General features: G+C 44.8%; 2 protein-coding genes across 12 annotated transcripts in view; both read left to right on the top strand.

Moving 5' to 3' along the window:
* The window catches only part of PRDM10 (PR/SET domain 10), a 95,640-nt gene extending 75,115 nt beyond the window's left edge, over positions 1-20,525 (top strand). The window contains exons 14-22 of one of the 2 annotated variants that reach the window (XM_004019550.5): positions 154-333; positions 1,665-1,775; positions 4,970-5,170; positions 5,822-5,965; positions 6,831-7,001; positions 8,822-8,962; positions 11,786-11,954; positions 15,052-15,155; positions 17,602-20,525. In XM_004019550.5, the coding sequence (XP_004019599.1) occupies positions 154-333; positions 1,665-1,775; positions 4,970-5,170; positions 5,822-5,965; positions 6,831-7,001; positions 8,822-8,962; positions 11,786-11,954; positions 15,052-15,155; positions 17,602-17,799 (1,419 nt within the window). In that variant the 3' untranslated portion in view covers positions 17,800-20,525. The remainder of the gene's footprint in view (positions 1-153; positions 334-1,664; positions 1,776-4,969; positions 5,171-5,821; positions 5,966-6,830; positions 7,002-8,821; positions 8,963-11,785; positions 11,955-15,051; positions 15,156-17,601) is intronic. The other variant, XM_042237978.1, reaches the window with a different exon arrangement.
* Positions 20,526-22,466: 1,941 nt separating this feature from the next.
* The window catches only part of NFRKB (nuclear factor related to kappaB binding protein), a 35,452-nt gene continuing 31,082 nt past the window's right edge, over positions 22,467-26,836 (top strand). For 4 of the 10 annotated variants that reach the window (XM_027959906.3, XM_027959907.3, XM_060404273.1 and 1 more), the window contains exons 1-2: positions 22,467-22,527; positions 24,871-25,082. In XM_027959906.3, the coding sequence (XP_027815707.1) occupies positions 24,948-25,082 (135 nt within the window). In that variant the 5' untranslated portion in view covers positions 22,467-22,527; positions 24,871-24,947. Of the gene's footprint in view, positions 22,528-23,555; positions 23,622-23,727; positions 23,879-24,870; positions 25,083-26,836 lie in introns of all 10 variants that reach the window. The other 6 variants (XM_042237974.2, XM_042237970.2, XM_042237973.2 and 3 more) reach the window with 6 other exon arrangements.

Here is a 26,836-nt window from a genome sequence, read left to right as displayed (position 1 = left end):
TTGCCATGTCCTTGTTCCTTCTAGCAACTTGGTTGCAGCCCAGTGGGTCCTGTTACTGCTAACTTGTACTGATTTTCTCTTTTAATCTCTTCAATTAAATTTTTTCTGTCCCCACCCCCACCTGCTGCCTTCTCAAAAATTCTCTGCAAACAGCGGAAAGACAAACTCCGGGAGCACATGCAGAGGATGCACAATCCTGAGAGGGAGGCCAAGAAAGCCGACCGCAGCAGCCGCTCCAAGACGTTCAAGCCCCGCATCACGTCCACCGACTACGACAGCTTCACGTTCAAGTGCCGCCTCTGCATGATGGGCTTCCGGAGGCGGGGCATGCTGGTCAGTGTCCACTGCCCCACACCCAAACAGGGTTCTGTGCTCAACCTGTCCCCAGGTTTCCTCACTGGCTGGGCATGATGGGGAGACAAACGGTTCCCAGCATGGGGCTCCTCTCCTTCCCAGGCTCCCTTGCCCCCCTTTGCCATGGTTCGTTGCTGGTGTTTCTTGGGAGAGGTCTTTGTGATCACTTTTCCTTGCTAGTTTTGCTTTGCTTTGCCATGCTGGGTCTTTGATGTGTGTTTTCTTTCCCTCTTCTCTTCTGTGTTCCTGAACCAGCCTTCCTGGTGGGGTCCTCGCCCCCTCCCTGTTCTCTTCTGTGTTCCTAAACTGGCCTCTCTGGTGGGGTCCTCTCCCCCAGCCGCCCACTCTGATTGTCCCAGATATGACACAACAGTAGACAGGACTTTCCATCTAGGCAGGGCATGGGGACCAGCTTAGCAGAGACACCACGAGAGCTGGTTCTCAATTCATTTTGCCCTGATGACAGTTTTTGCAACTTGTATTTCTGCCAGGACCTGCCAGTAAAGTCAGAGACCGTTATTTAATTTTTCTTAACTTTTCAAGTTTATGTTTGGGTATGGTTGATTAACAATGTTGTGATAGTTTCAGGTGGAGAGCACAGGGATTCAGCTATATACATATACATTGATCCATTCTCCCCCAAACTCCCCTCCCATGTAGGCTGCCACGTAACCTTGAGCTGAGTTCCCTGTGCTCTGCAACAGGTCCTTGTTGGTGACCCATTTTAAATATAGTGCTGTGTACACGTCCATCCCAAACTCTCTGACTACCCCTTCCCCCCAATCTTCCCCTCTGGCAACTGTAAATTCATTCTCTAAGTCAGTGAGTCTGTTTCTGTTTTGTAAATAAGTTCATTTGAATCATTTCTTTATAGATTCTACATATGAGAGATATCATATGATATTTCTGATATTTCTCTTTCAGAGACCATTACTTATAATGCAGAACCTTCGTTTGCATTCTATTCAACATCCTCAGTAAGGTTAGGGCCCTAAGTAATGAGAGACAGGCTTCCGTCAGTAGAATTCACTAAAGAAATTCCTGCTAGTGTAATTTTCCTTTTCTTTTAGTCAAAGGCTGTTAATGGAATCCCCAGCAACCCAATTCACCTTCAGTAATTTGCTGAATTACTGTCAACTCCTGTTAATGCTTTGGTCTCAGAGGGACTGGGCCATGCTGGTTCCGGCCGAATGCCTTACGTTTTGGGACATTGCTTCAGAGAACTTGAACTTCCAGCAGTCGATATCAGAGGTGTTTGTTCAGTGCTTGTAATAGGATCTCTTTTTCTCATTTGCTTTTTTTCCTTTTAGGTAAATCACTTATCAAAGAGGCACCCAGACATGAAGATAGAAGAGGTGCCAGAGTTAACTCTGCCCATCATAAAGCCCAACCGTGATTACTTCTGTCAGTATTGTGATAAGGTAAAAGGCAACCTCCACAGGAGGACGGACCTTTGTGGGAGCTCCTCTCAGGGCTGGCTTGTCTGCGTGTATAAATTCATACTGGGCTTCCCACATGGCTCAACAGGAGAGTCCGCCTGCCATCGATCATGGGTTCGATCCCTGGACTGGGAAGATTCCTGGAGAAGGAAATGGCAAGCCACTCCAGTATTCTTGCCAGGAGAATCCCGTGGACAGAGGCGCCTGGAGGGCTACAGTTTATGGGGTCGCACAGAATTGGACACAACTGAACGACTGAGGACACACGCACATAAATACACACTAGGATCTCACAGTTTCTCTTAACAGATGGTTCTCTGTCTCAACAGTTTTCCATTTAGACAGGAAAGGACTAGAAGTGCACCCTCATTTTAAGCCAAAATTTTTTTCTTAAAAATTAGTTGACTTTGTTTTTTTTGTTTCTTCTTCTTTCTGTGATGATTATTATTATTATTGCTATAGAAGAAGAGACTTATTGCCAAGAGCTTGGTTTATGAATTGGTTTTAAATTCATAAGCTCTAAAATGAGAGTGCTTATCATCCTACAGTAGATTTTGGGTTTCTAGAAGATTGAGTAGGATGGGAAGAAGTTTTGTGGTGTAATACTCTACTTGTACTCGTACATTCTTGATTTTTAGTAGTTAGGAAGAAGACAGGAATAGAATATCCATTTATTGTTTCATTGTAGCATTGTTCCCTTATCCAATATCAGCTGTATAAGGTGTAAGCTATATATAAGTAGTGTCAACTTAAAAGCAAGAAACATTTTTAAAGCACAGATTCACCACTGTGGGTTCTAATTGCTACTAGACTTGCTGTTTTGGAAGATTCTTTGGCGTATGAGTCAACTACATACATCACATGAGAGCTTTCTCAGAAAGTCGAAAGGGTGAACTGGCCTTAGAAGCAGTTCTTTCTATGACTATATCAGTTCCGTTCAGTTCAGTCGCTCAGTCCTGTCCGACTGTTTGCGACCCCATGAATCGCAGCACACCAGGCCTCCCTGTCCATCACCAACTCCCGGAGTTCACTCAGACTCACGTCCATCGAGTCAGTATTGCCATCCAGCCATCTCATCCTCTGTCGTCCCCTTCTCCTGCTGCCCCCAATCCCTCCCAGCATCAGAGTCTTTTCCAATGAGTCAACTCTTTGCATGAGTTGGCCAAAGTACTGGAGTTTCAGCTTTAGCATCATTCCTTCCAAAGAAATCCCAGGGCTGATCTCCTTCAGAATGGACTGGTTGGATCTCCTTGCAGTCCAAGGGACTCTCAAGAGTCTTCTCCAACACCACAGTTCAAAAGCATCAATTCTTCAGTGCTCAGCCTTCTTCACAGTCCAACTCTCACATCCATACATGACCAGTGGAAAAACCATAGCCTTGACTAGACGGACCTTTATTGGCAAAGTAATGTCTCTGCTTTTGAATATGCTATCTAGGTTGGCCATAACTTTTCTTCCAAGGAGTAAGCATCTTTTAATTTCATGGCTGCAGTCACCATCTGCAGTGATTTTGGAGCCCCCCAAAATAAAGTCTGACACTGTTTCCACTGTTTCCCCATCTATTTCCTATGAAGTGATGGGACCAGATGCCATGATCTTTGTTTTCTGAATGTTGAGCTTTAAACCAACTTTTTCACTCTCCTCTTTCACTTTCATCAAGAGGCTCTTTAGTTCTTCTTCACTTTCTGCCGTAAGAGTGGTGTCATCTGCATATCTGAGGTTATTGATATTTCTCCCGGCAATCTTGATTCCAGCTTGTGTTTCTTCCAGTCCAGCCTTTCTCATGATGTACTCTGCATAGAAGTTAAATAAGCAGGGTGACAATATACAGCCCTGATGCACTCCTTTTCCTATTTGGAACCAGTCTGTTGTTCCAGGTCCAGTTCTAACTGTTGCTTCCTGACCTGCTTACAGATTTCTCAAGAGGCAGGTCAGGTGGTCTGATATTCCCATCTCTCTCAGAATTTTCCACAGTTTATTGTGATCCACACAGTCAAAGGCTTTGGCATAGACAATGAAGCAGAAATAGATGTTTTTTTGGAACTCTCTTGCTTTTTTCCATGATCCAGCGGATGTTGGCAATTTGATCTCTGGTTCCTCTGCCTTTTCTAAAACCAGCTTGAACATCAGGAAGTTCATGGTTCACGTATTGTTGAAGCCTGGCTTGGAGAATTTTGAGCATTACTTTACTAGCGTGTGAGATGAGTGCAGTTGTGTGGTAGTTTGAGCATTCTTTGGCATTGCCTTTCTCTGGGATTAGAATGAAAACTGACCTTTTGCAGTCCTGTGGCCACTGCTGAGTTTTCCAAATTTGCTGGCATATTGAGTGCAGCACTTTCACAGCATCATCTTTCAGGATTTGAAATAGCTCCACTGGAATTCCATCACCTCCGCTAGCTTCGTTCGTAGTGATGCTTTCTAAGGCCCACTTGACTTCACATTCCAGTATGTCTGGCTCTAGGTGAGTGATCACACCATCGTGATTATCCAGGTCATGAAGATCTTTTTGTATAGTTCTTCCGTGTATTCTTGCCACCTCTTCTTAATATCTTCTGCTTCTGTTAGGTCCATACCATTTCTGTCCTTTATCGAGCCCGTCTTTGCATGAAATGTTCCCTTGGTATCTCTGATTTTCTTGAAGAGATCTCTAGTCTTTCCCATTCTGATAGCCACCTCTTAAACTTCAGATAAAGGTATAGGTATTTTTACTATTTCTATCTTAGATGCATAACTTCAAGGAAGATGCCTCACATATCTATTATGTTCTTGCCCTGCGTGCTGTGCTCAGTTGCTCAGTCATGTCCAACTCTTTACAACCCCGTGGACTGTAGCCCACCCGGCTCCTCTGTCCATGGGATTCTCCAGGCAAGAATACTGGAGTGGGTTGCCATTTCTTCCTCCAGGGGATCTTCCTGACCCAGGGATCGATCCCACGTCTCCTGCATTGACAGGTGGATTCTTTTACTCCTGAGCCACCTCGGAAGCCCCATATTATGTTCTTATGTTATTCTAATGTATGTTATATCCTCATTATCCTTCAATATGTCTGTTAATATATTTTATTTTGGGCTATATGAATGCTCTTTCTCATTTCCTTGCAGTGAAATTGTTAGTTTACTTTAAGCAAGACAGCAGGACTGTATACTGCTTTCACGGCAAAACTTTTGAATTTTCAGGTTTACAAAAGTGCCAGCAAGCGAAAAGCCCATATTCTGAAGAACCATCCTGGGGCCGAGCTTCCACCAAGCATTCGGAAACTTCGCCCCGCGGGCCCCGGAGAGCCAGACCCTATGCTCAGCACCCACACCCAGCTCACAGGCACCATAGCCACTCCGCCCGTCTGCTGCCCTCACTGCTCCAAGCAGTATAGCAGCAAGGTACGTGGCAGGCTCGGAGTGCCCGGGAACCAAGGTCCCGCCTTAGGGAAACATGACTTAAGACAGCTTCTCATCTGGGAGCTGTGATGAGGGCTAGAGGAGCTGTTTTCTGTGATCAGGGACCACAGTACAGAACGGGAAGAGAATATGGAAGGACTGTCTCCAGAATTAGCACCATCTGAGAGCCCAAGCACTCAAATGGTTTCTTTTTCCCTTGGTCTGAGGAGGGTCTTGGATTTGAATATTATGTGCTCGTAGGTTACGAGCTCAGGCTTGCAGCAGCACTATATAAGAACGTAAATGATGGTTCCTGAAAAGCGAGTCACTTTTGCTTGCGGGCTTATCACCGATTCCTGCAAGTATGGGTGGGATGAGGTCATGCTGTGAGGTATCCTAACCTTACCTGATAGCATGGTGGGGGTGGGGCGCTGGGGGAGGAGGTGGGGGGAGTCACACACCTCTTTTTTCCCTTTCATACATGCCATTGTCCCACTTCAGGAAAGGCAGATCGAGGCAGTGTTGCTCTGACTTTTTTTTTTTAAAGAAAAAGCATAACATGAAAGTCTTTAGGAACCACTGGAGACTTTGCATTTGGGAAAGCTTGAAAATAACCAATTCTAGTAATTATTCTTGGTTTTTGCCATTTTTCAGACCAAGATGGTACAACACATTCGAAAGAAGCACCCAGAATACGCCCAGCTCCCCAACACCATACACACACCTCTGACCACAGCTGTGATCAGTGCAACGCCAGCTGTCCTAACCACTGACAGTGCCACTGGAGAGACTGTGGTGGTAAGTGTGAGCGGAAAATACCTCTCCTATTCTTCCTGCCTGTCACAGCTCCAGTGCCGAGGCCTCGTGACTCTTGGCATTTAATTGGCTGGAGATGTAGCCCATCACCCTTCAGTGTCCTATGCGAGGCACGATGTTTATGCTTGGGTCTCCCAGTCGGTGCTTCCCAAAGCTGAAAGGAACAGCAGGAAATCCTCAACGCTGCCTGTTCATCCTGACTCTCAGAACCTCTGGGGTAACTCCCCTGCCCGACACAGATAGACCGAGATAGAGAGGTCATCTTCCAGCACCTTCTTCTTTTTTTTATATTTATTTATCTATTTGACTACACCAGATCCTAGTTGTGCCACACAGGATCTTTTTCTAAATTTATTTATTTGTAATTGAAGGATAATTGCTTTACGTTGTGTTGGTTTCTGCCAAACACACACAGGATCTTTTAGCTGCAACATGTAGACTCTTAGGTGCAGCATGAGGAATCTGTTGTTCCCTGACCAGGGATCAAACCTAGGCCCCCTGCATTGGGAGTTCTGAGCCCTAGCCACCTGACCACCAAGGAAGTCCCCCAACATCTTCTTAAATTTGGAATTTTTTTCTATCCGTGCTTAGGACTTATCTGTAGTCCCCTGATCCACCAGTAAGACAAACTGAAGAAAAATTTTTTTTTTTTGGTTGAGCTGTGTGATATGTGGAATCTTAGCTCTCCAACCAGGGATTGACCCCATGCCCCCTGCATGGGGAACCCAGAGTCTTAACGCTGGACCAGGGAAATCCCAAGACAAACCAAATTTTGTAGGATTTCAGAGCACTGAAATAGCTACACCCAGCAGTGTTATCAGCAATGTGCTTCTCGTCATTTTTCTAGACGACAGACCTGCTAACCCAGGCAATGACAGAGCTGTCCCAGACCTTAACGACGGACTACCGAACACCACAAGGGGACTACCAGAGAATCCAGTACATTCCTGTGTCACAGTCTACGTCCGGCCTGCAGCAGCCTCAGCACATACAGCTTCAAGTGGTGCAGGTGGCTCCGGTACTGTCCTGCGCTTCTTTCTCTTCACCTGCATGAATACCTATTGCCGTCAGTCAGTAGAGCAGTGGGGGTCCCCTAAAGCACCCTATGCTCAGAGCTGGAGCTGGGCCCTACATCACTGTGCCTGTCAGCTTGGAGTCAAAGGCATCTGTACAACCCCTGTTGTTGATGGCTCTAGACTCAGTGGTGTAAGGGATTTCTGTCAATAGTGTCTAGAGATTTTCTCTAGACACTAGTGAAAATGTGCAACTAGCTAGCACACTAGCTACAGTGTGTACCATTATCCTGCCCTACTGCAGGACAGCGTGAGCCTCTTCTGAACCCTTACCTTGGGCATCCAGGTTGACTACTTGTTGAGGAGCCTGTTTGATCAGCCCCTACCTGAGCATTGAATGATGTCTGTCAGTGGGAGCTTATAAGAAATAATTGTGAATTTTGAGTATCAGTACCTTATTAGTAGTAAGGTATAATTGTTCCTTCTGCAAGGTAATTAGTAGCTCATTCTTACTGATTCAGGAGCTAAAAGGAAAAAATCTTCCCCAAACTATTGTTTCATTTAATTATGCTGAGAAATTGTACTCAAGGCACACATGAACAAACATTTTGCTTTGAAATAAACTGGACTCTGAAGATTTAAAACTAGTATGAAAGCAGGAAATTGGAAGTTGTCATTGACTGTTCTTTTTTTATAGGAGGGTTTTTTTTTTAAAAATATATAGCAGTGTTATTAATTTTAGGTTTTGGAAGAATCTTTGAATATCTGAAGTTGTCTGTAAATTGTGATACATATGTACATTATTTTGGAAAACGTGTCTCTACTTTGGCCACATGTTCACAGATGTCTGTGCTACAAATAAGGTTAGGAACCACTGTTCTAGTGATCAAGAGTGACAAGCCAAAAGCAACTTCTCTACTTTGATCTCTTTTAGCTGATAAAGGGTAGGCCATTACATTTAACTGAAATTTAAGGGGAAAGAATTTTTGATTCTCATAGCTTCTCATTCAGCTATATTCCCTCATTTCCCTTCCAGTATTAAATCACATTACTGTTTCATGGTTGGTAAGCATCATTTTAAAATTAATTTATTTTAATCGGGATATAGTTACTCTACAATATTGTGGTGTTTTTTGCCACACATTGACACGAATCAGCTATGGATGTGCACGTGTCTCCCCATCCTGAACTCCCCTCCTGCCTCTCTCCCCACCCCATCCCTCTGGGTGCTCCCAGAGCCCCAGCTTTGAGAGCCCTCCTTCACGCAACATCGAACTTGCACTGGTCATCTACTTTACATACGGTAATATACATGGTTCAATTCTATTCTCTCAAATCACCCCACCCTGACCTTCTCCCACATAGTCCAAAAGTCTGTTCTTTACATCTGTGTCTGTTTTACTGCCTTGCATATAGGATCGTTATTCGCATCTTTCTAAATTCCGTATATATGTCTTAATATACTGTATTGGTGTTTCTCTTTGTGACTTGCTTCACTCTATATAACAGACTCCAGTTTCACCTACCTCATTAGAACTGACTCAAAAGTGTACCTTTTCATAGCTGAGTAGTTTTCCATTGTGCACATGTACCACAACTTCTGTATCCGTCTGTCTGCTGATGGATATCTAGGCTAGCAAACATGACTTCTAAGGCTGTCTTTACCTCTGAAGTTTGCCAGCTTGGCTTTAGTGTGAGCTCTTGGGACTGAGCTCTGGCTCTGAAGTCCCATCTCTTCCGGGGGACAGGATTTCAGCTGCACTTTCTCTCTGGAAGGCTTTCTCTGAACTGTACTCAGCACAGGTCTGGGTTTCTCCTCCCACAGGCCACTTCCCCACACCAGTCCCAGCAGTCCACGGTGGATGTCGCCCAGCTCCACGACCCTCAGACCTACACACAGCACGCCATCCAGGTGCAGCACATCCAGGTCACCGAGCCCCCTGCCCCTGCTATGTCCACATCCCAGGTACGCTGGCCCCTGCTCCAGGGACTAGTCCCAGGATAACATGGGCTCAGGGACTCTGGAGATGTACTAAGAGCGGAGAGACATTATCTCAGACCTAGTCTCCTCGACTATGGGAGTGATATCTTTATTTGGGGGGCCTTTAAAGAGTCATCTTTGCCTCCAGTGGCTCATTGGTAAAGAATCCGCTTGCCAGTGCAGGAGATCCAGGTTCCATTCCTGGGTTGGCAGGATCCCCTGAGTGACTGAGCATGCCTGCATTAGGGACACACCATTGAGTGCTCAGCCTCCCCTGTCTGGATGGAGCCTGACCTCTGATCTCCTTGAGACCTCCTGTCCTCAGTGGCTGGATGATGGCTGGCAAAAGAGGGGTCGTTTCTATAATTCTGGAGCAGTGACATTACTGTGTTTGTGTGATAGAGACCTTCGTTGAGAAAGCAGAACACTGGAGTGGGTTGCCATTTCCTTCTCCAAAAGCAGAGCTACATTCGCTTGCAAAATATTTATTAAATTCTTACTCTTTGCAGGAAACTTTTCTAGATCTTGCCCTCAAGGAGCTTAGAGTCTGGTAGGGATATAACAGACGTGCACAAGCAAACAGGCACGAAGGGAAGGTACCTGACATAAAGGATGCGCATACACTCTCTCCTGACAGGCACAGGGGCCAGGACAGGAGCACACAGGAAGGCTGCCTGTCACCGCCCTGAGCGGCTAAAGCTTTCACTCAAACCCACCAGCCGTTGAATAAATATGTTCTATCTTCCTGCCTGACAGAGGTACTTTCATAATGGTCACATTGGAAAATATACACAAAGTAACCATGGATATTAAATAAGGCGGATAGTGCTAATTAAAAATTAAATGTATCCACAATGCAGTGGGATAATATTTACAGACTTGTGCAAAATTAGCTGTTATACTAAAATAGTGTGCACTGGAAAACAGTAAAGATGAAATTAAAAAAAAAAAAAACAAATTAAATGTTTTTCTGCCAAACGCATGGCTGACACTGGCAGTGGCCAGGTTAGAGGCGGGAGGAAGTAGGGAAAAGGATTGCTGTTGTTGTCATTTAGTTGCTAAGTCGTGTCTGACTCTTTGCAACCCCATGGACGGTAGCCCATCAGGCTCCTCGGTCCATGGGATTCTCCAGTAGTGGGTTGACATGCCCTCCTCCAGGGGATCTACCCAGCCCAGGGGTCAAACCCATGTCTCCTGCCTTGGCAGGTACATTCTTTACCACTGAGCTACCAGGGAAGCCCTTTTTTATGGTCTCCAACTGCTTCCTCTTTTGTATCCCACTTTTCCTGGCTCCAACTGCTATGGAGATCTGGAGGATAAACATGCACTTTCTCTGCCCTCCTATTTTCTGGGGGGAGGGGGCCTCTGCTGCTTGCTGTCTGATTGCCCCTCCCCTCCTTTTAGTGTAAGGTATCTGGTGACTTGTCCCAGCCCAAGACAGGCAGCCTCTTGCCACAAGGGGCCATGAGTTTCTCAGGTGCACTAACATCACGCTTCTGCGTTTCTCAAAGGAACCAGAGGCTGGAGGGCCAGGACAGGCTCCTCAGAGTCCCTTGTCGGGATGAGGCGACTGTTCTATCTTCCTGTGGGAAGCAGAGGCTGCCTGCTGCCCCCTTCTCCTCACCCAAGCTCCTTCTTGCACTCAGGGGGCCTCTACTGTGTGGACACCTCAGCCCACGTGTCTCAGCTCCATCCACACCCCTGCAGTTGGCAATCCAGGCCATCCCATTGGTCTCAGGTGCCTGAATACAGTTAGAGGAGCCCTGTGTGGGAGATAGGATCCCTACGGGAGGCCATGCTCAGAGGAGAGACATGTGTGGGTCCCGGAAGCGGGTACAGGGCCATTTCCAAGGTCCAGGAGGCCTCACGTGAGAAGGGCCAGCCAGCATCCCTACAGGGTGCCTCTTGCCCACGTCTGATGACATTAGGTTAGGGGAACTCAGTGGAGGGGAAGTTGGTACTTGGCAGGGCATCAAGGAAAATCATGTAGAAGTGGTTAGGTCTTGGAGGAGGGTATGATTTTGATATGGTAACTGGGGGAGGTTGTGTGATCTGAATATGCTCTCATTGTGAGAAAGATACGGAGGGAATGAGTGAGACAGACACAGACGTGAGAAATTGTGGTGTGCCTATAAATTGTGATGTGGTGTCTTAGTGACAGGAAATCGTGCTTGGAAACAAGGCCAGGAGGGTGGTTTGGAACTGAAGTGTAGACGGCTTGACTGGCAGACAGTGGTAGTGGGGGGTGGGGGGTTTATCCTGTAGACAGAATGGGTCCCTGTGTTTATCTCCACTAACTGGGGGGTATCTAGTGCACGGAAGTGGAGATTCCAACTTCTGGGATCAACTTCAGTTTGTGTTCCAGGTTAGCTTTGTGACACAGGAAAGTCATTGAGCTTCTTAGGTTTTTTTTTTTAAAACCTATGCATTGAAGATAATTATACTTCCATTCATCTACTTTTCTAACAATTAAGTCTTTGGATGCCCTTGTAGATAATCATCCTTTGGAAGGTAATTAGGATTTCATAGTTATGATTGCTTTTCATTAATTCTGTTCTTATTTAAAATAGGTCTAATTTTAGGGACTTCCCTGGCGGTCAAGTGGTTAAGACTCCACGCTTCCACTGCAGGAGGCATGAGTTCAATCCCAGGTCAGGGAACTAAGATTCCGCATGCAATATGGTGCAGTCAAGAATAAAATTTACTATTTTAACAGTTCTGCATTCAGTGTTACAATTCCCATGAGCATGATTTATTTTCTTCAGCAATGAGTTGACAGTTCACGCATCCCACTGTCTTTCTCTCCAGGTGGCTGGGCAGCCGCTGAGTCCCTCCCCACAGCAGTCTCAGCAGGGGCTCAGCCCCTCGCACGTCGCAGGTAGCTCCTCACAGGGCCAGGCCCTCCAGCAGCCTCCCCAGGGCTCCACGGTCCAGCACACGTACCTCCCCAACACCTGGAATTCCTTCCGTGGCTACTGTAAGTAAGGCTGGGGCTCCAGGGTGCAGGTGGGGAACCTGCAGCTACAGGGTGGAATTTCATCGGCTTTATCATCGATTTTCTGGATTAAAGGTTCATTAGCCATTTTCTACACTCTGTGGAGCTTGTACTTCGATGAGTTTCACAATTCAGGCAGCGTCTGATGTCAGGGCCACCCCAAAATGACATTTTTCTGAGAAGTCAGGAATATTGCTGCAGCAAGTGTAGGCAGGTTTTAAGTAGTACAGTAGCTGCATTTAGGATTTGAGGTCGTGATTCATCTCTTCTAGCCATGTTTATTGAAGGTGTATATATCAATCATTGTGCGAGGCTCTGTATGTACAGAAGATGAATACTGACTTTCAAAGTAATACCACACAATAATCATGCTAACCAAGTTTCATTAAGCTCTTACTGTATGCCAGGAAGGATTCTAAACTGAATCTATATCACATCTAATATCCACAGCAGCCTCCTAGATAAGGTATCAGTTTTGGATACCTTATAGATAAGGCAGTTTGGACACAGAGTAACTCATCCAAGGAACACAGCTAGTAAACAGAGGACTAGAACCCAGGCAGCTTGGGTGCAAGTTTACACTCTAAACCAGCACACTGTGCTGCTCCTCCTCACCAGATAGTCTTGGGCTCAAAGAAACTGTTGCTGCTACTGCTAAGTCACTTCAGTCATGTCTGACTCTGTGCAACCCCATAGACGGCAGCCCACCAGGCTCCTCCGTCCCTGGGATTCCCCAGGCAAGAACACTGGAGTGGGTTGCCATTTCCTTCTCCAGCGCATGAAAGTGAAAAGTGAAAGGGAAGTTGCTCAGTAGCATCTGACTCTTTGCGACCCCATGGACTGCAGCCCACCAGGCTCCTCAGTCCATGGGATTCTCCAGACAAGAGTACTGGAGTGGGGTGCCATCGCCTTCTCCCACTGCTATGTCATTGTTATTCAGTCACTCAGTCGTGTCCGACTCTTTGCAACCCCATGGACTGCAGCATATCAGGCCTCCCTGTCCATCACCAACTCCCGGAATTTGCTCAAACTCATGTCCATTGAGTCGGTGATGCCATTCAACCATCTCATCCTCTGTCGTCCCCTTCTCTTCCTACCCTCAATCTTTCCCAGCATCAGGGTCTTTTCCAGTGAGTCGGCTCTTCGCATCAGGTGGAGACAGATATATGAGTAGCTGATTTCAAAACCCTGAGGTTAGTGTTACCAGAAGCAGTTGGACTGGCTGCCAAAGGTCAGAACAAGTAGAAATCTTGGTGGGGACAGAGCTTTGGGTGTCAGCTGAAAAGCATGAGGCCGTTACCACTGAGGAATGGAAGGAACAGGAATAGTAACAGTCAAGAGCTCCATAGCAGGAGCTAGGAGAGCAGGGGCTGTGTTGGTCTCTGTCATACTACTGACTTTGTTTTGGGGTCCGTCTTGCTGTGATTGATCTTAGGCTGTGTTACGTAGATTTAGTGTGGAGACAGGCTCAAATGCTACTGTCTAGTTATCTTTACAATCTGTCCTAGTGTGTGTCAGGGAAGGACTCCTCCTCATGATGAATCCCAGTAATCCTGGTAAATAGACTGACATTTACACTCAGTTTCATTCCGGTGAGAAGAATGTGGAATGATGTCGACAGTCATGGTAGTCATAGTAAGAACTAGCATTCTAGCCTGGTGAAAAGATCTGAAATTTCTTATTTGGAAAAAAAAAAAGTTTAAAATATACAAAAATAGGAAATTCCCTGGCAGTCCAGTGGTTTGGACTTGGCGCTTTCACTGTGAAGGGTGTGGGCTCGATCCCTGGTTGAGGAACTAAGATCACACAAGGTGCGCAATGAGGGGGGAAAACCCCCCAAAACCATATATATAAACACAGAAACACACACACACACACACACACACACACACAGAACAGTAATGAACTCCCCTGTACCAGTTATCTAGCTTCAGCACTTACCAGCTCATGGGCATTCTTGTTTGATATGTACCCACTGCCATTCTCTCCCAGTCCTCCAACTATATAATATCACCCGTATCATTTCATCCATAAATGTCATCATCTATCTCTAAAATCAAGGCAGTGAAAACAAAAAAACACAACTCCAGTGTCATTATCACGCCTAAAAATAAATTACATTAATTGCTTAATACTGTCAAATATCTGGGGTTCATATTTCTGTGACTGTCTCATGAGTGTTTTAACAGTTGGTTTTTCAAATTGGGTTCCAAATAAGGGCCATACATTGCCATTGATCATGTCTGTTCAGTTTCATTTAGTATATGTGTTCTTTTTCTTTCTCCTAAGTTGCAGTTAACATGTTGAAACTGGGTCACGGGTCACCTGTGTTCCCTTCTGGATTTTGCTGTTGACATCCCTGTATTTAAGATGCTTCCCTCTGTCTCTTTTATTTCCTATAGATGGGCAGTTATATCTAGAGGCTTGATCACATCAGGTTCTGTTTTTTTTTCCCCCCAAACACGCCATAGCTGTTGATATATACCTCCATCAGGAGGCACGTGACACTTGTCTGTTTCCTTTACCCCGCCATTTCATTAGGCACTGCAGAGATGTGCTGTTCTGATGTTATCTCACTCTTCTTCTTTTTAAATAAACATTTTTGTACTTGGCTGCGTCAGGTCTTAGCTGGAGCACACGGGATCTTTTAATTGCGTCACATGGGACCTTGTTCCCTGACCAGGGATTGAACCCGGGCCCCCTGAATTGGAAGAGCAGAATCTTACCCACTGGACCACTAGGGAAGTCCATTGATTCTATCATCCTTTATACACTTACTGCTAGGAAACTTCCATAATGAAAACAATTTTATATTAACTGTCAGGTTATTGTGAGGTATAATTTGCACAGAAACGGCAGGATAGATGCTTTAGATACTTGGCTCATCTCCTTAATTTACCGGTTTTCAAAATAATGGATTGTCTCCTTGTATTATCTAATCACATCAACATAAGACTGGGAGCAAGCAAACCCGTGGAAAATGACTCAGGAGGGAAAGTGGTCACCGGTGAGATATTTGTTTTTACCATTTGTATTGAAATCTGAGACCACCGAACTGTGGTTCTTTCCTGTTTTTCAGCATCAGAGATTCAAATGATGACACTTCCCCCAGGTCAGTTTGTGATTACAGACAGTGGTGTGGCAACTCCGGTCACCACTGGCCAAGTGAAGGCGGTCACTCCGGTAAGCTGTGCTGCTTGGAGGGTTTTTCTGTTTCCCATGCTGCACTACCCCCGCCCTCCTCCCAAACTCTTCTTCCAGACTCTTCCTATCTGAGTTAGAAGTATGTCTTCTGTTTTCCCATAATATCTGTGGTACTGTATTATAGCACAGCTTATTTTAATTATTGGTTCACCATCTTTTCCTAGTAGGCAATGAATTCCTCAAAAGCTGGGTCTATTATCCTTAATGTCTTGCACAGGAGGCTGGGCTATAGCAAATACTCGAGAAAGATCTATTCAATTAATAACTACAGTGAACCTTCTGGATCCATATATGTATTTCTTGTGTTGTTGTTTAGTCACTAAGTCATGTGTGACTCTTTTGTGACCCCGTGGATTGTAGCCTGCTTGGCTCCTCTGTCCATGGGATTCTCCAGGCAAGCATACTGGAGTGGTTGCCATTTCCTTCTCCAGGGGATCCTCCTGATCCAGGGATGGAACCTGCATCTCCTTCATTGGCAGGCAGATTCTTTTACCACTGAGCCACTAGGGAAGCCCATACATATAGATATATGTAGATAAATGATCATCTTTTCATGTGTTTCTTAGAAAGTATATGAGTCTTCATGATTGTTGATCCTCAAGTAGGGAGATAATAATATAATGAATGTGTTATGAAATTCTTCCCTGACCAGGAATCCATATCCTCTGTTATGAGAACAGAGTCCTACTGGCTGGACTGCCAGGGAATTCCCTGCCATAAATTATTTTGTTGTATTGCACCTGCTACCTTTGTTTTTATCCTCACTGGGTTCTTCTGGCCTGCCTCTGGAAGACAGAGTGTGTAAATTTAAATTAAGAAAGATATTCTTAACTAGCCTGGGATATTGAGATGTGCCCAGGGGAAGACTGATTACTGCCCAAGAGGCCTCAGTGTGTAACAGGGTAGTTTAGTGGCCTCAGAAACCTGGCTTTTTTTTTTTTTTTTTTTCCCAAATCACACCAAGAGCTCACCCATTTCTCAGCATACGAATTCATATTAACTAGACTGAGGAGAGTTGTATAACTCTGGAGTAACACTTTTATCATGGAAACAGTAACTAATGTAAAATGGAATGGTCTCCTTGGCATGATGAGTGAAATTTTTGTGAGTCCCACAAGGACTTACTGACGCTTTTTAGGGCCTGCCACAGTATACATGGGGCTTCCCTGGTGGCTCAGTGGTAAAGAATCCACCTGCCAGTGCAGAAGACTCGAGTTCAATCCCTGGGTCAGGAAGATCCCTTGGAGAAGGAAATGGCAACACACTCCAGTATCCTTGCCTGGGAAATCCCATGGACAGAGGAGCCTGGTGGGCTACAGTCCATGGGGTCGCAAAAGAGTCAGACACGACTGAGCGACTAAACAACAACAACAACAACAGTATACACACAAACAAGTTTAATGTACAGTTTTGGTCACAGATTATCTACAGCCCACCTATGAACCACTTAGGTGTCCATGGACCCTTCGTTGAGAACCAGCCCCCTCCAGCTAGAGAAAGACCCGTTCAGGAAACTAAATGCTGATCAGAGAGTTGCTTTGATGAGCATGGACTCAGAACATATGTTCCAGATAAATCTAATTCATATTTGGCTGTGGCTTTCTCTCCGGACAGTCCTTGGAAAGGCTGCTATCAGTTTTCCTCTGTGCCTTTTTTCTCTTTCAGTCTATATAGTTGACCGATCTTCCTTCTGACAGACACATGTTTTCTTTAAAAATGTTAAGGTAGCTGACATGGAGATGTTTTTCATCATCAGAGGGAAAAATGAGGAAAAATTAAGACAGTGTATGTCTTCATAAAGTCAAATTTATTCAGTGCAAAGGACTTTTTTCTAAGACTGTGTGCTTCCTGTTCTGCTGTAAAATGTCTCTCATTTGACAGCAGCATTTAAAAAATGATTTCACTTGGCAAATAAAATTTGGGAACATTTATTCTTACTTTAATTTTGCTGGGCCTTTCAAATTCTGAACTCTGGGAACCATTGATCTTGACGTGGGGTGGGGGTCATTCTGCCTCTTTAAGGATAATTTAACTATCTCTTCTTTGATCCATTTTGTATTCACCTTTAGACATTAATTGATACGGTCACCTTATTTTGTGAATTTCTAAGTTCTTAGGGACAATATATAGCACATTTCCTTTGCCAGGTAGGTTACCATCATGGTGCAAATTTCTGTACCTGATGTTTCTCACTCTCATTTGGTAGGACAACTAAGGTCCTCCTTTAAGTCATCTTTGTAGTCTACTTTTGTGGCTGAATCATCCCCCGAAAGGATTTAGGTAAACCATCTCCCCCCATAGATGCCTATTTGGGTTCCCCTTATAACATTTCTTTGCATATTTCTTCTCTCTTCCGCCCCCCACCATGGCTCTCACTCCGACATCTGGTCTCAGATTTCTAAAGATCCTTTTCTTCCTGCTCTAGGGTCATTATGTGTTATCAGAAAGTCAATCAGAATTGGAGGAAAAGCAAGCGTCTGCTCTCTCTGGAGGAGTCCAGGTCCAGCCAGCTGCACACAGTGACTTGGACCCTCAGACCACCAGCCAACAGCCCACCCAGTACATCATCACAACCACCACCAACGGGAATGGGGACAGCGAAGTGCACATCACTAAACCCTAACTCCTACCCTCAAGCCAGAATCAAGCAGTCACATCATGTCTTTTCTTATTCATAAGTCTGGAAGCTTCTGGCACTTACAACTCCTTTTTAAGATTTATCATTCACTCAAGAGTTTGGAAATCACAGTTTTGATCCTCACCAGGGCTTATTTTATCAAGGTCATCTTTACCAAGTGGACTCTTCAAACCCTAGGAGTTCCCGCCATAGGATGGAGGTCATTCAGATTTCAAGATGGAAAAACTTTGCCTTGCTCTTGAACTGGTTTTTTAACACATGGATAAGCCTTACTTTTCCTTTGTGGAAATATTAAGTGATGTATTGTATTGTACCAAAGGTGGAGAAAGGATGTGCCAAGTCCACGGCCACTGGGCTGCTTAATCCCAAGCCACAGCACCAAAGGCAAAGGGGCATTTTGTAGGCGCATATTAGGTCAGAACTGCTTCCTCTTGTGAGTTTGCATTTTCAGTAATTTAACAAAGGGAGCCCACTGAATATGAAAATTACAATGATGAAACCTTATGATTGTCTGAAGGAAAAACTGTCATCTAAATTTTTCTTACTACTGATTTTTTAAAAACTTGCCATTTTGGGGAAAAGCGCTTTTGGGCTCTTGGTAGTGCTTTGCACAGACCCTGGTCCTTAGCAGATTAGGTCAGAACCTCGTGTTCTGACAGATCTTACTTTATTACTCCGCAACTGTGGACTCCCTGTACAAGGAAAGGTTGCTTGATGTCAGCAGAATTTAAACTCCCACCTTAAAGCTTGGCCTCCCATTCTCTGGTTGAACTTGTATGAAGGAGATACTGGAGATGACAGAATCAAGGAAAATGGCTAAAGCAACTATACAGAGAGTGAGAAGCACTGAGACCTCATCCTGCCTTTCAGGATCCGTTTACCACTCATTGATAAACAGGCGAGCCCTTGCTCTTCCCAGGCGTACCTGCAACCCTCCCTCACAGCGTGCAGTGTATTTTAGTCCTTCCAATACTGTCTTAAAATGAACATTCTTTCAGGTTGGATGGAAAGGTGGTCCTCCTTATTTCCTAACACTTTAAATATATTGCAGTTCATCTGGGCCTTTTGGTAAGATAACTAACTTCACACCTTCGGGAAAAATTTTTAAAGGTGGGACCATTTATAATCTCTGTTAGGGCAATTATAAGGGATCTAGAAGAAACCCAGTCTTCATATTACATTGTTAGTTGGGAGAGGGAGAAAATTCTGCCTCAGTGATAGTTTTTCTTATCATTGTTCCTGTTTGGGAGTCTTAGTAGCTATGAATTCAGTGGGGGAAGGTATTTCCCTTCTTTTTACTGTACATTCCGGTTGTGCACAGAAAACATTGCAGAAACCAGTATGTATTTTAACAACTTTTTGTGACATACATTTTTGGAATAATTATGGAAATGGTAGAATTTATCATTCCAGAACAGGAAGACTGACCTTTAGTTTCAAATGAAGTTAACTAATTTATTTTATTTACATTTCTGGGTAAAAACTGGCTCTACAAATTAAGAAGTATAGTAGCTTCTTTATGGTAAAGATACCTTTCTGAAAAGTAAACAATTCTATTGAAGTAACTTTACTAATATGTAGATTTTGCACTTTATTACTGAGACCTCATTCATGTAGTTAGCCCTGAAAATTTAGGCACTAAGAGAACCTGAGAGTTCTTAGGTAGTCGTGTGGAAAATGAAAATGGACTCTGTTTCTTTGGTAACAAAGAGGTAATGCTGATGTTTTCAACAGGAAATACAGACTATGTGTCACAATGTAGAGATCCTGAGCCCCACAGTCCTCCACTGTGATGATTACAGATGCCCTAGTGTCCAGCCTCAAAAGATTTGCGAGGAAAAGAGTATCAGGCTTTCCCAAAGGTCCAGTTTAGTTTTTTGGCCCTGTTGGGTTCCTTTTTTATTTGAACCAGCAATGTACCTCCCTCCCCTCAGGAATAACTTATTGACTAAGGTGGAAAACGATCATTGAATGGAATGTTCATTTTATGCCAGCTATTTCAAGTTTTAAAATACACAGAAGAGAAAAAATATTGTGGAAGGACTTCTGTTTCTTTCCCATCGAAGTTCTTTTCCTCTTTTTTTTTTTTTGTCCTTATGTGGAGAAAGTAAGGACTCTAGAACTATTGATAATTTGTATATTATCAACCAGAGATGCAGGTGTGGCAGTTGAGCCAAACAACTTTGCTTTAAGATCAGGTATTCACATTTATTTTAAGGTAATGGATTTTGAAAAGGACTTGGATTTGAAGAGATGGCAGATGGTAAGCCATGTAAGACTCAATTTGAAAAAAAAATTTTGTTGCCACTGTTTATACTGTGCTCTCTCCTAGGACACTCTGGCACTGTAGACTTCAGTGCAGTGTGGAAATTTTGGAGTAGGTTACATACAGATTTTACATTTTTACTGTTTGGTTTGTGCCCACATAAACAGATATTTCATCATGTAAACTTTCTGTTATTCTGGAAAAATCTATTGTTTTGGTCTTCTTGAATTGTTTTCTGATTTGGAATTATCCTTTCAAAAAACTCTTAAGACATGTAGGGCTAAAAAGCACTTCATGAGATGCTGAAGCTGACCCACAGGTTGGAAATGTTGACCCTACCCTGTTATTTAAATGTGAACATTTATGTACATTCAGTGAGTTATAGTGTTAATAGTCTTGTGCTACTCAGCAGGTGTAAAAATTAATAAATATTTTTTTTAATAAACATCCTTCTTGTTTGTATGTGTACAAAATACAACAGCTTCTGATAGTTACTTTTTTTTTTTTTTTAATAGTACAACTTACATTGTTTTGACTCTTTAGTTTACTCTGGTGTGGTCAGAGACACAGGTCTGGGAATTTATGGATGACAATATGGAACGTTGTTCCCCTGCCCTTTTACTTGGTGGTGTGTAGTTCCAGACCCCTCCCAACAATCTAAGGGGCAGAGTACATCATGAGAAACGCTGGGCTGGAAGAAACACAAGCTGGAATCAAGATTGCTTGGAGAAATATCAATAATCTTAGATATGCAGATGACACCACCCTTATGGCAGAAAGTGAAGAGGAACTAAAGAGCCTCTTGATGAAAGTGAAAGAGGAGAGTGAAAAAGTTGGCTTAAAGCTCAACATTCAGAAAACGAAGATCATGGCATCTGGTCCCATCACTTCATGGGAAATAGATGGGGAGACAGTGGAAACAGTGTCAGACTTTATTTTGGGGGCTCAAAATCACTGCAGATGGTGACTGCAGCCATGAAATTAAAAGATGCTTACTCCTTGGAAGAAAAGTTATGACCAACCTAGATAGCATGTTGTAAAGCAGAGACATTACTTTGCCGACTAAGGTCCGGCTCGTCAAGGCTATGGTTTTTCCTGTGGTCATGTATGGATGTGAGAGTTGGACTGTGAACAAGGCTGAGCACCGAAGAATTGATGCTTTTGAACTGTGGTGTTGGAGAAGACTCTTGAGAGTCCCTTGGACTGTAAGGAGATCCAACTAGTCCATTCTGAAGGAGATCAGCCCTGGGATTTCTTTGGAGGGAATGATGCTGAAGCTGAAACTCCAGTACTTGGCCACCTCATGCAAAGAGTTGACTCATTGGAAAAGACTCTGATGCTAGGAGGGATTGGGGGCAGGAGGAGAAGGGGACGGCAGAGGATGAGATGGCTGGATGGCATCACTGACTCGATGGACGTGAGTCTGAGTGAACTCGGGGAGTTGGTGATGGACAGGGAGGCCTGGTGTGCTGCGATTCATGGGGTTGCAAAGAGTTGGTCACGACTGAGCGACTGAACTGAACTAAACTGAAGAGGCAGGTGTGCAGTCAACAAGGGAACAGAGATTGGCTTTGTTTGGAAACCAGTATTTTCCAAGCAGGGAGGAACACTAGTTTGGCCTGCCAGCTTGTCTGACATATTTCTATGCAGATAACAGAGGATGGTCCCTGAACAACTGATTGGAAGTAGCTGTGTAGTAAAAAGTTCGAAGCCGTTCAAAATAAAACCTAGTGAGTTAGAAGAAAGGGGCCTAGGTTCTTAACTATCGAGAATAGTTGAGAGAAAGTATAGTAATAGAGAGAAGGCTATCCAGTTTGATTTAAAATGTATTTTAAATGTGTGTGTACTTTCCTTCCGGACGTCGAGGATCCAGGGATGGGAGAGAGAATTGGGGCCACGCCGGGGTTAGTTGGAGCGGCACAGGCTCTGATCAGCATTCTCCTCGATGAAACTTGAGAAATCACAAAATAGGAGCTAACAGCGCACCACGTGGCTGGTACAAAGATTCTTGGATGGAAAGTGCTCAGGTGCCAGGAGCAGGATATTGCGCTCTGCAAACGTTAGCTAATTAAACTGCATTCCCTCACTCGTGCTCCGGAGCTTCTGCTCGCGCCAGGTAAAGACTGGCCACACCCGGTTCGCCCTCCGGACACTTGTAAGCCTAGTGCGATCAACGAGCCAGACAGCAGCCCTCTAAAGTCCAGCCCTGAGGGCTCTCGGCTCTACAGGCGGTTTGCCTTGCGAGCCCCGCCCCGGCACCTCCGGCCCCGCCCTGAACGCCACGCCCCCGGCACTTCCAGGCCCCGCCCCGCGCAGACCCGCCCCTTCCGCCGCCCGACCCCGGAGCGTGCGCGCACCGAGACGCCTTGCGGGAGCGAGCGCGTCCGGTCCGGGAGCCCGCGGGCTGAGAGGTGCGGCGGGTTACGAGACCGGCTCCCGCGGCGCAGGTGAGGGAGGGCCGGCGTGGCGAAAGCGTTAAAGTGGTCGTGTGGGGAGAAGGGGAGGAAACAAGCGGTCGAGTTTCCGAGGGTCGCTGCTCCCTTGGGCTCGAGGCAGGGGAGCGGGCGCGGTGGGAGCCGGGCGGCCTGGGTGGGTGGGGGTTAGGGTTAGCGCGGTGTGGGGGAGGGGCCGTGGGCGCGGAGGTGGCGCGGGACCCGGGCTTGGGGGCTCTGGAGGGGTTTGCAGTTTGAAGCGGGCGGCTGCCGCGGCCAGAGCCTGGGGTTTAACTTCTGTGTTGGGGAGGGGCCGGGAAGGAATGTTCTCCCAGGTGCCGAGGAAGGGCCTTGGAGAGAAAGGCCTTCCTGGTTGGTCAAGCAGTGCAGGACGCCGCAAGAGTTAAAAACCCTAAAAACCCTTGGCTTCCGGGGTCCCGACCCTTTGGCAGCTGCCTGCTTTATTGTGTTTTGAGATTCTCTAAAGAAGAGTTGCAGGGCAAAGGTTGCCACTCGGATAGATTACATTTAGCGATCCGTTCAGTGTAATTGAAGAAACTGGTGAGCAGTTTGAGAAACAGGTTGTTCTCCTAAGAGTCAGGTAAAACTCTGCAGCTTTTACCCTCTTCGGTGCCAGTTCTGGTAAGAGGGCTTTATTCTGAGCATCAGGTTGCATCTACTTTTTGTTTTGTTTTGTTTCTGAAGTTTTGTTAAAGGCAAATGCCATGTGCTTTCTCACCGGTGTCAGTAGTTTAGGCATCAGAAGTGTTCAAGATGCCGTCCTTCATCGTGTACTGAAGGATGATAGGACATAGTACCTTGGGGACCACGCAGCTGCTTTGAACAAGAGTCTTTCCACTGTATCATTATGTAGATCTGACATCTCTTCCAGATTACTTGAAATGATTAGCGGAAAGGTGCTTGTTTTAACAGTAATATTCCAGGCCTGCTCTTTATCCTTTGAGAGTTTTTCAGAATGAGAAGTCATTACATGACTGCATTAAGTTATATAAATGCATCCATCTGGAAATGATTCACTGCAGGCTTCCAGGATTGGAAATAACTGTAGAGAGGACCAGAGGACCAGGTCCTGCTCCTCTTCATCTTAGGTAAGGAAATTGATAGCTGGTTAGGTAAGATGTGCTCAGAGTCGCTGAGATGAGACTAGGAGTTTGGTGTTTATTAAATCTGTTCTTATTCCTTTCCATTTGGTAGGAATCAGAGTTGGAGAAGGGATTTAGCAAATGTTTGTAGAGTGGCTGAGTTCAGCCTCCTCTTGGACCAGTGGTTAATAACTATGGCCTCTGCTTTGCACCTAATTCCAGCCATCAGCCTTATGAGATGCTCTCTGGAAAAATTTTCGTATGTATGTTTCTAAAGGTAGCCAACAGTGTTCACTTATTGCAGGAAGGAGAAAAATAGCATTATATTTACATGGTTATACATATCAGCTGGACCAACTGAAGTGCGTTGGCCACTGTCTTTTAGTGTTAAGAACATAGATTTGCAGTCATGCGCACCTGAATTTCAGTCCTGTCTCTGGGACTGGGCAAGTTGCTTATCTATTCTGATCCTCAGTTTTAGTATCTGTAGTGCAGATGTAATAACCCTATCTTGCACACTTATAAGAATTAAATCAGGTACATGAAAGGCCTGGCACTTAATAGGCCCTCATTAAGTAACTTAGTGTTACTTTCTGAACTTCACTAGTCTCTGGATTTTCAGTCAATTCTTTTGTGAAGGAACAACAAACAGTTGCTTAAAAAACAATATTAAGTAAGCTATATTAGTGTAAGAGATTTCAGGTGTTGGTCGCTAAGTCATGTCTGACTCTTTGTGACCCTGTGTACTGTAACCCACCAGGCTCTTCCGTCCATGGAATTCTCTAAGCAAGAGACTGGAGTAGGTAGCCATTCTCTTTTCCAGGGGATCTTCCTGACCTGAGTATCAAAACCTAGGTCGATCTTGCATTGCAGGCAAATTCTTTACCATCTGAGCCACCAAGGAGGCCCCCAAAGTAGTGAAAGTGTTAGTCTCTCAGGGAAGTCTAAATGGTGGACTCGGTCTAGTTACCGGTTAATCTGTAAGTCTCATTTTGCTTGTGTGTAAAATGAAGGTGTAAGAAATTCTGTTGACTGGGGAGTTGCTGCAGAACTGTTCTGAGTATTGGGGGAGACCTACTGGATAAGATGTGAAACTCTGATGAGGATGTGGTGAGAGGGAGGGAGAAGAGCTGTTTAGCAGAGGTTAGGGTTTAAGGATAAGGTAAAAAGGGTTTAAGGATAAAGTAAAAGAAGAAATTAGAGATTGACTATTTTCTGGGTTGGATGTTTTGTGAAGGAATATTTGTGTCAACAGATCCCTGGGATTTCTGCCTTTGTGTCTCATGGTCTGACTGCACGGATTTGTCTAGCTTAACCTGTGGAACGTAAAGAATGGATTCCTTGGACCACATGCTGACAGATCCCTTGGAACTGGGCCCGTGTGGGGATGGCCAAGGCTCGCGGATCATGGAGGACTGCCTCCTGGGGGGCACCAGGGTTAGTCTGCCTGAGGACCTTCTGGAGGACGTGAGTAGTGATATCCACACCGTTGTTTCCTTCTGAGTTCTTCTCTGCAGTCTTTTCTACACTGTGCAAGTTTTCAGGATTTTGTGCTCCCTTCTTTCTGATTTTCTACATTGCAACCAGAGCGATGTTTTAAGTGTAAATCGGTTTAATATTCTGATTAAGGAAGAAAGTATAAGCTGCATTCTACATGTTTAATAACGTATTCACTTGATAATATGGCATAAGCCATATTTTCAGTTCAGTTCAGTCACTCAGTCATGTCCGACTCTCTGCGACCCCATGAATCGCAGCACGCCAGGCCTCCCTGTCCATCACCAACTCCGGGAGTTCACTCAGACTCACGTCCATCGAGTCAGTGATGCCATCCAGCCATCTCATCCTCTGTCGTCCCCTTCTCCTCCTGCCCCCAGTCCCTCCCAGCAATGAGTCAACTCTTCGCATGAGGTGGCCAAAGTACTGGAGTTTCTGTCAAGACAATTTTCAACAGTTCGCTAGGTTTTTTTTTTTTTAATTATTTGGCCGCTCAGCCTGCGGAGTCTTGAGTTCCCCAAGCAGGAATTGAACCTGCACCACTGGCAGTGGAAGCAGAGTCTTATTATCCGCTGGACCACCAGAGCAGTCCCAAGAAGTTTTATATTTAAGGACAGAATTATGTGTATCTTTTATATTAGATGTTTACCCAAGTTGTGAATCACGATACAGAATGCGTGCATTATCTGTCCATAAGGTAACCAGCTTTCTAGTCAATTAATAGATAGTTTCTTGAGATAGTATTAATAGTGTGCTTTTGACCACTTCTCACAGTTGAGCTGTGCAATCATCATTGGCTACCATTTATTTAGTGCTTATTATGTGCAAGGCACTAGGTACACTGAAACATGTTTATTTGTTTATTTTGCCAAAGTTCAAATATATAGACAGGTATAGAGTATCATATGGTCAACATCCATGCATTCAGTTTGGGGAGATACTTTCATTTAGTCATATTTGGTTCAGGTTTTTCTCTCATCATATGTTAAAAACTGTAGATAAAATTAAAGCCACCATTTTGCCTGTATTGCCTCCTTTCCCAAAGTAACAGCTACTGAACTTGGTATATGTCTTTCCCATCCATGTTTTCTGTAGATGCTCTTTCAAGTAAACCTCTGTATGTTGTTCAGGCAGCCAGCAAGCACTCGTTTTACCTAAGTACCTGCTCTATGCCAGACGCTGAGATGCCACTAGTAACGTGGTGTGCAGAAGTAGGTTTGTGTGGGGAGGTCTTAGGGAGCCGGAGGTGCCGTGCTGCCTGCCTGCTGAGACGCCTGCAGGTGGTTGATTTCTCGGTTTTCTCCTGCTTATACCCTTCAGTGTCTCCCTATTGTCCATCCTTGTCGTTTAGGATAAAGTGACAAGTACTCACCGTGTTCCTAGGTCCCTCGCTCCTGTCTTACTGTCTGCTGCTTCCCTTGCCATCTTTATTCTTGCGCTTCTGGATGTTGCCTGGACTTCTGTTTGTTTATTTATTTACTTGGTTGAACCGGGTCTTATTTAGGGCAGAGCGGAGTCTTAGCTGATGGACCGCCGGGAAAGTCCTCTGAACTTTTTTTTTTTTAATTAAAAAGTGAAAGGTGTCTCACATAAGAATATATAAAGCGCACACACATATACACACACACATATATATGGAGTTTAAGCAGTAATAAAACACCTGTGGAACCCCCACTTGAATGCTAACTCTCCTCTTCTCCCTCTCTATTGCCCCTAAAGGTCGC

The sequence above is a fragment of the Ovis aries genome, chromosome 21 (assembly GCF_016772045.2).
Source record: "Ovis aries strain OAR_USU_Benz2616 breed Rambouillet chromosome 21, ARS-UI_Ramb_v3.0, whole genome shotgun sequence".
NCBI classification, from domain to species: domain Eukaryota; kingdom Metazoa; phylum Chordata; class Mammalia; order Artiodactyla; family Bovidae; genus Ovis; species Ovis aries.
The sequence above is the reverse complement of the archived record's forward strand: the minus strand, read 5'-3'. Positions and strand labels throughout refer to the sequence as shown.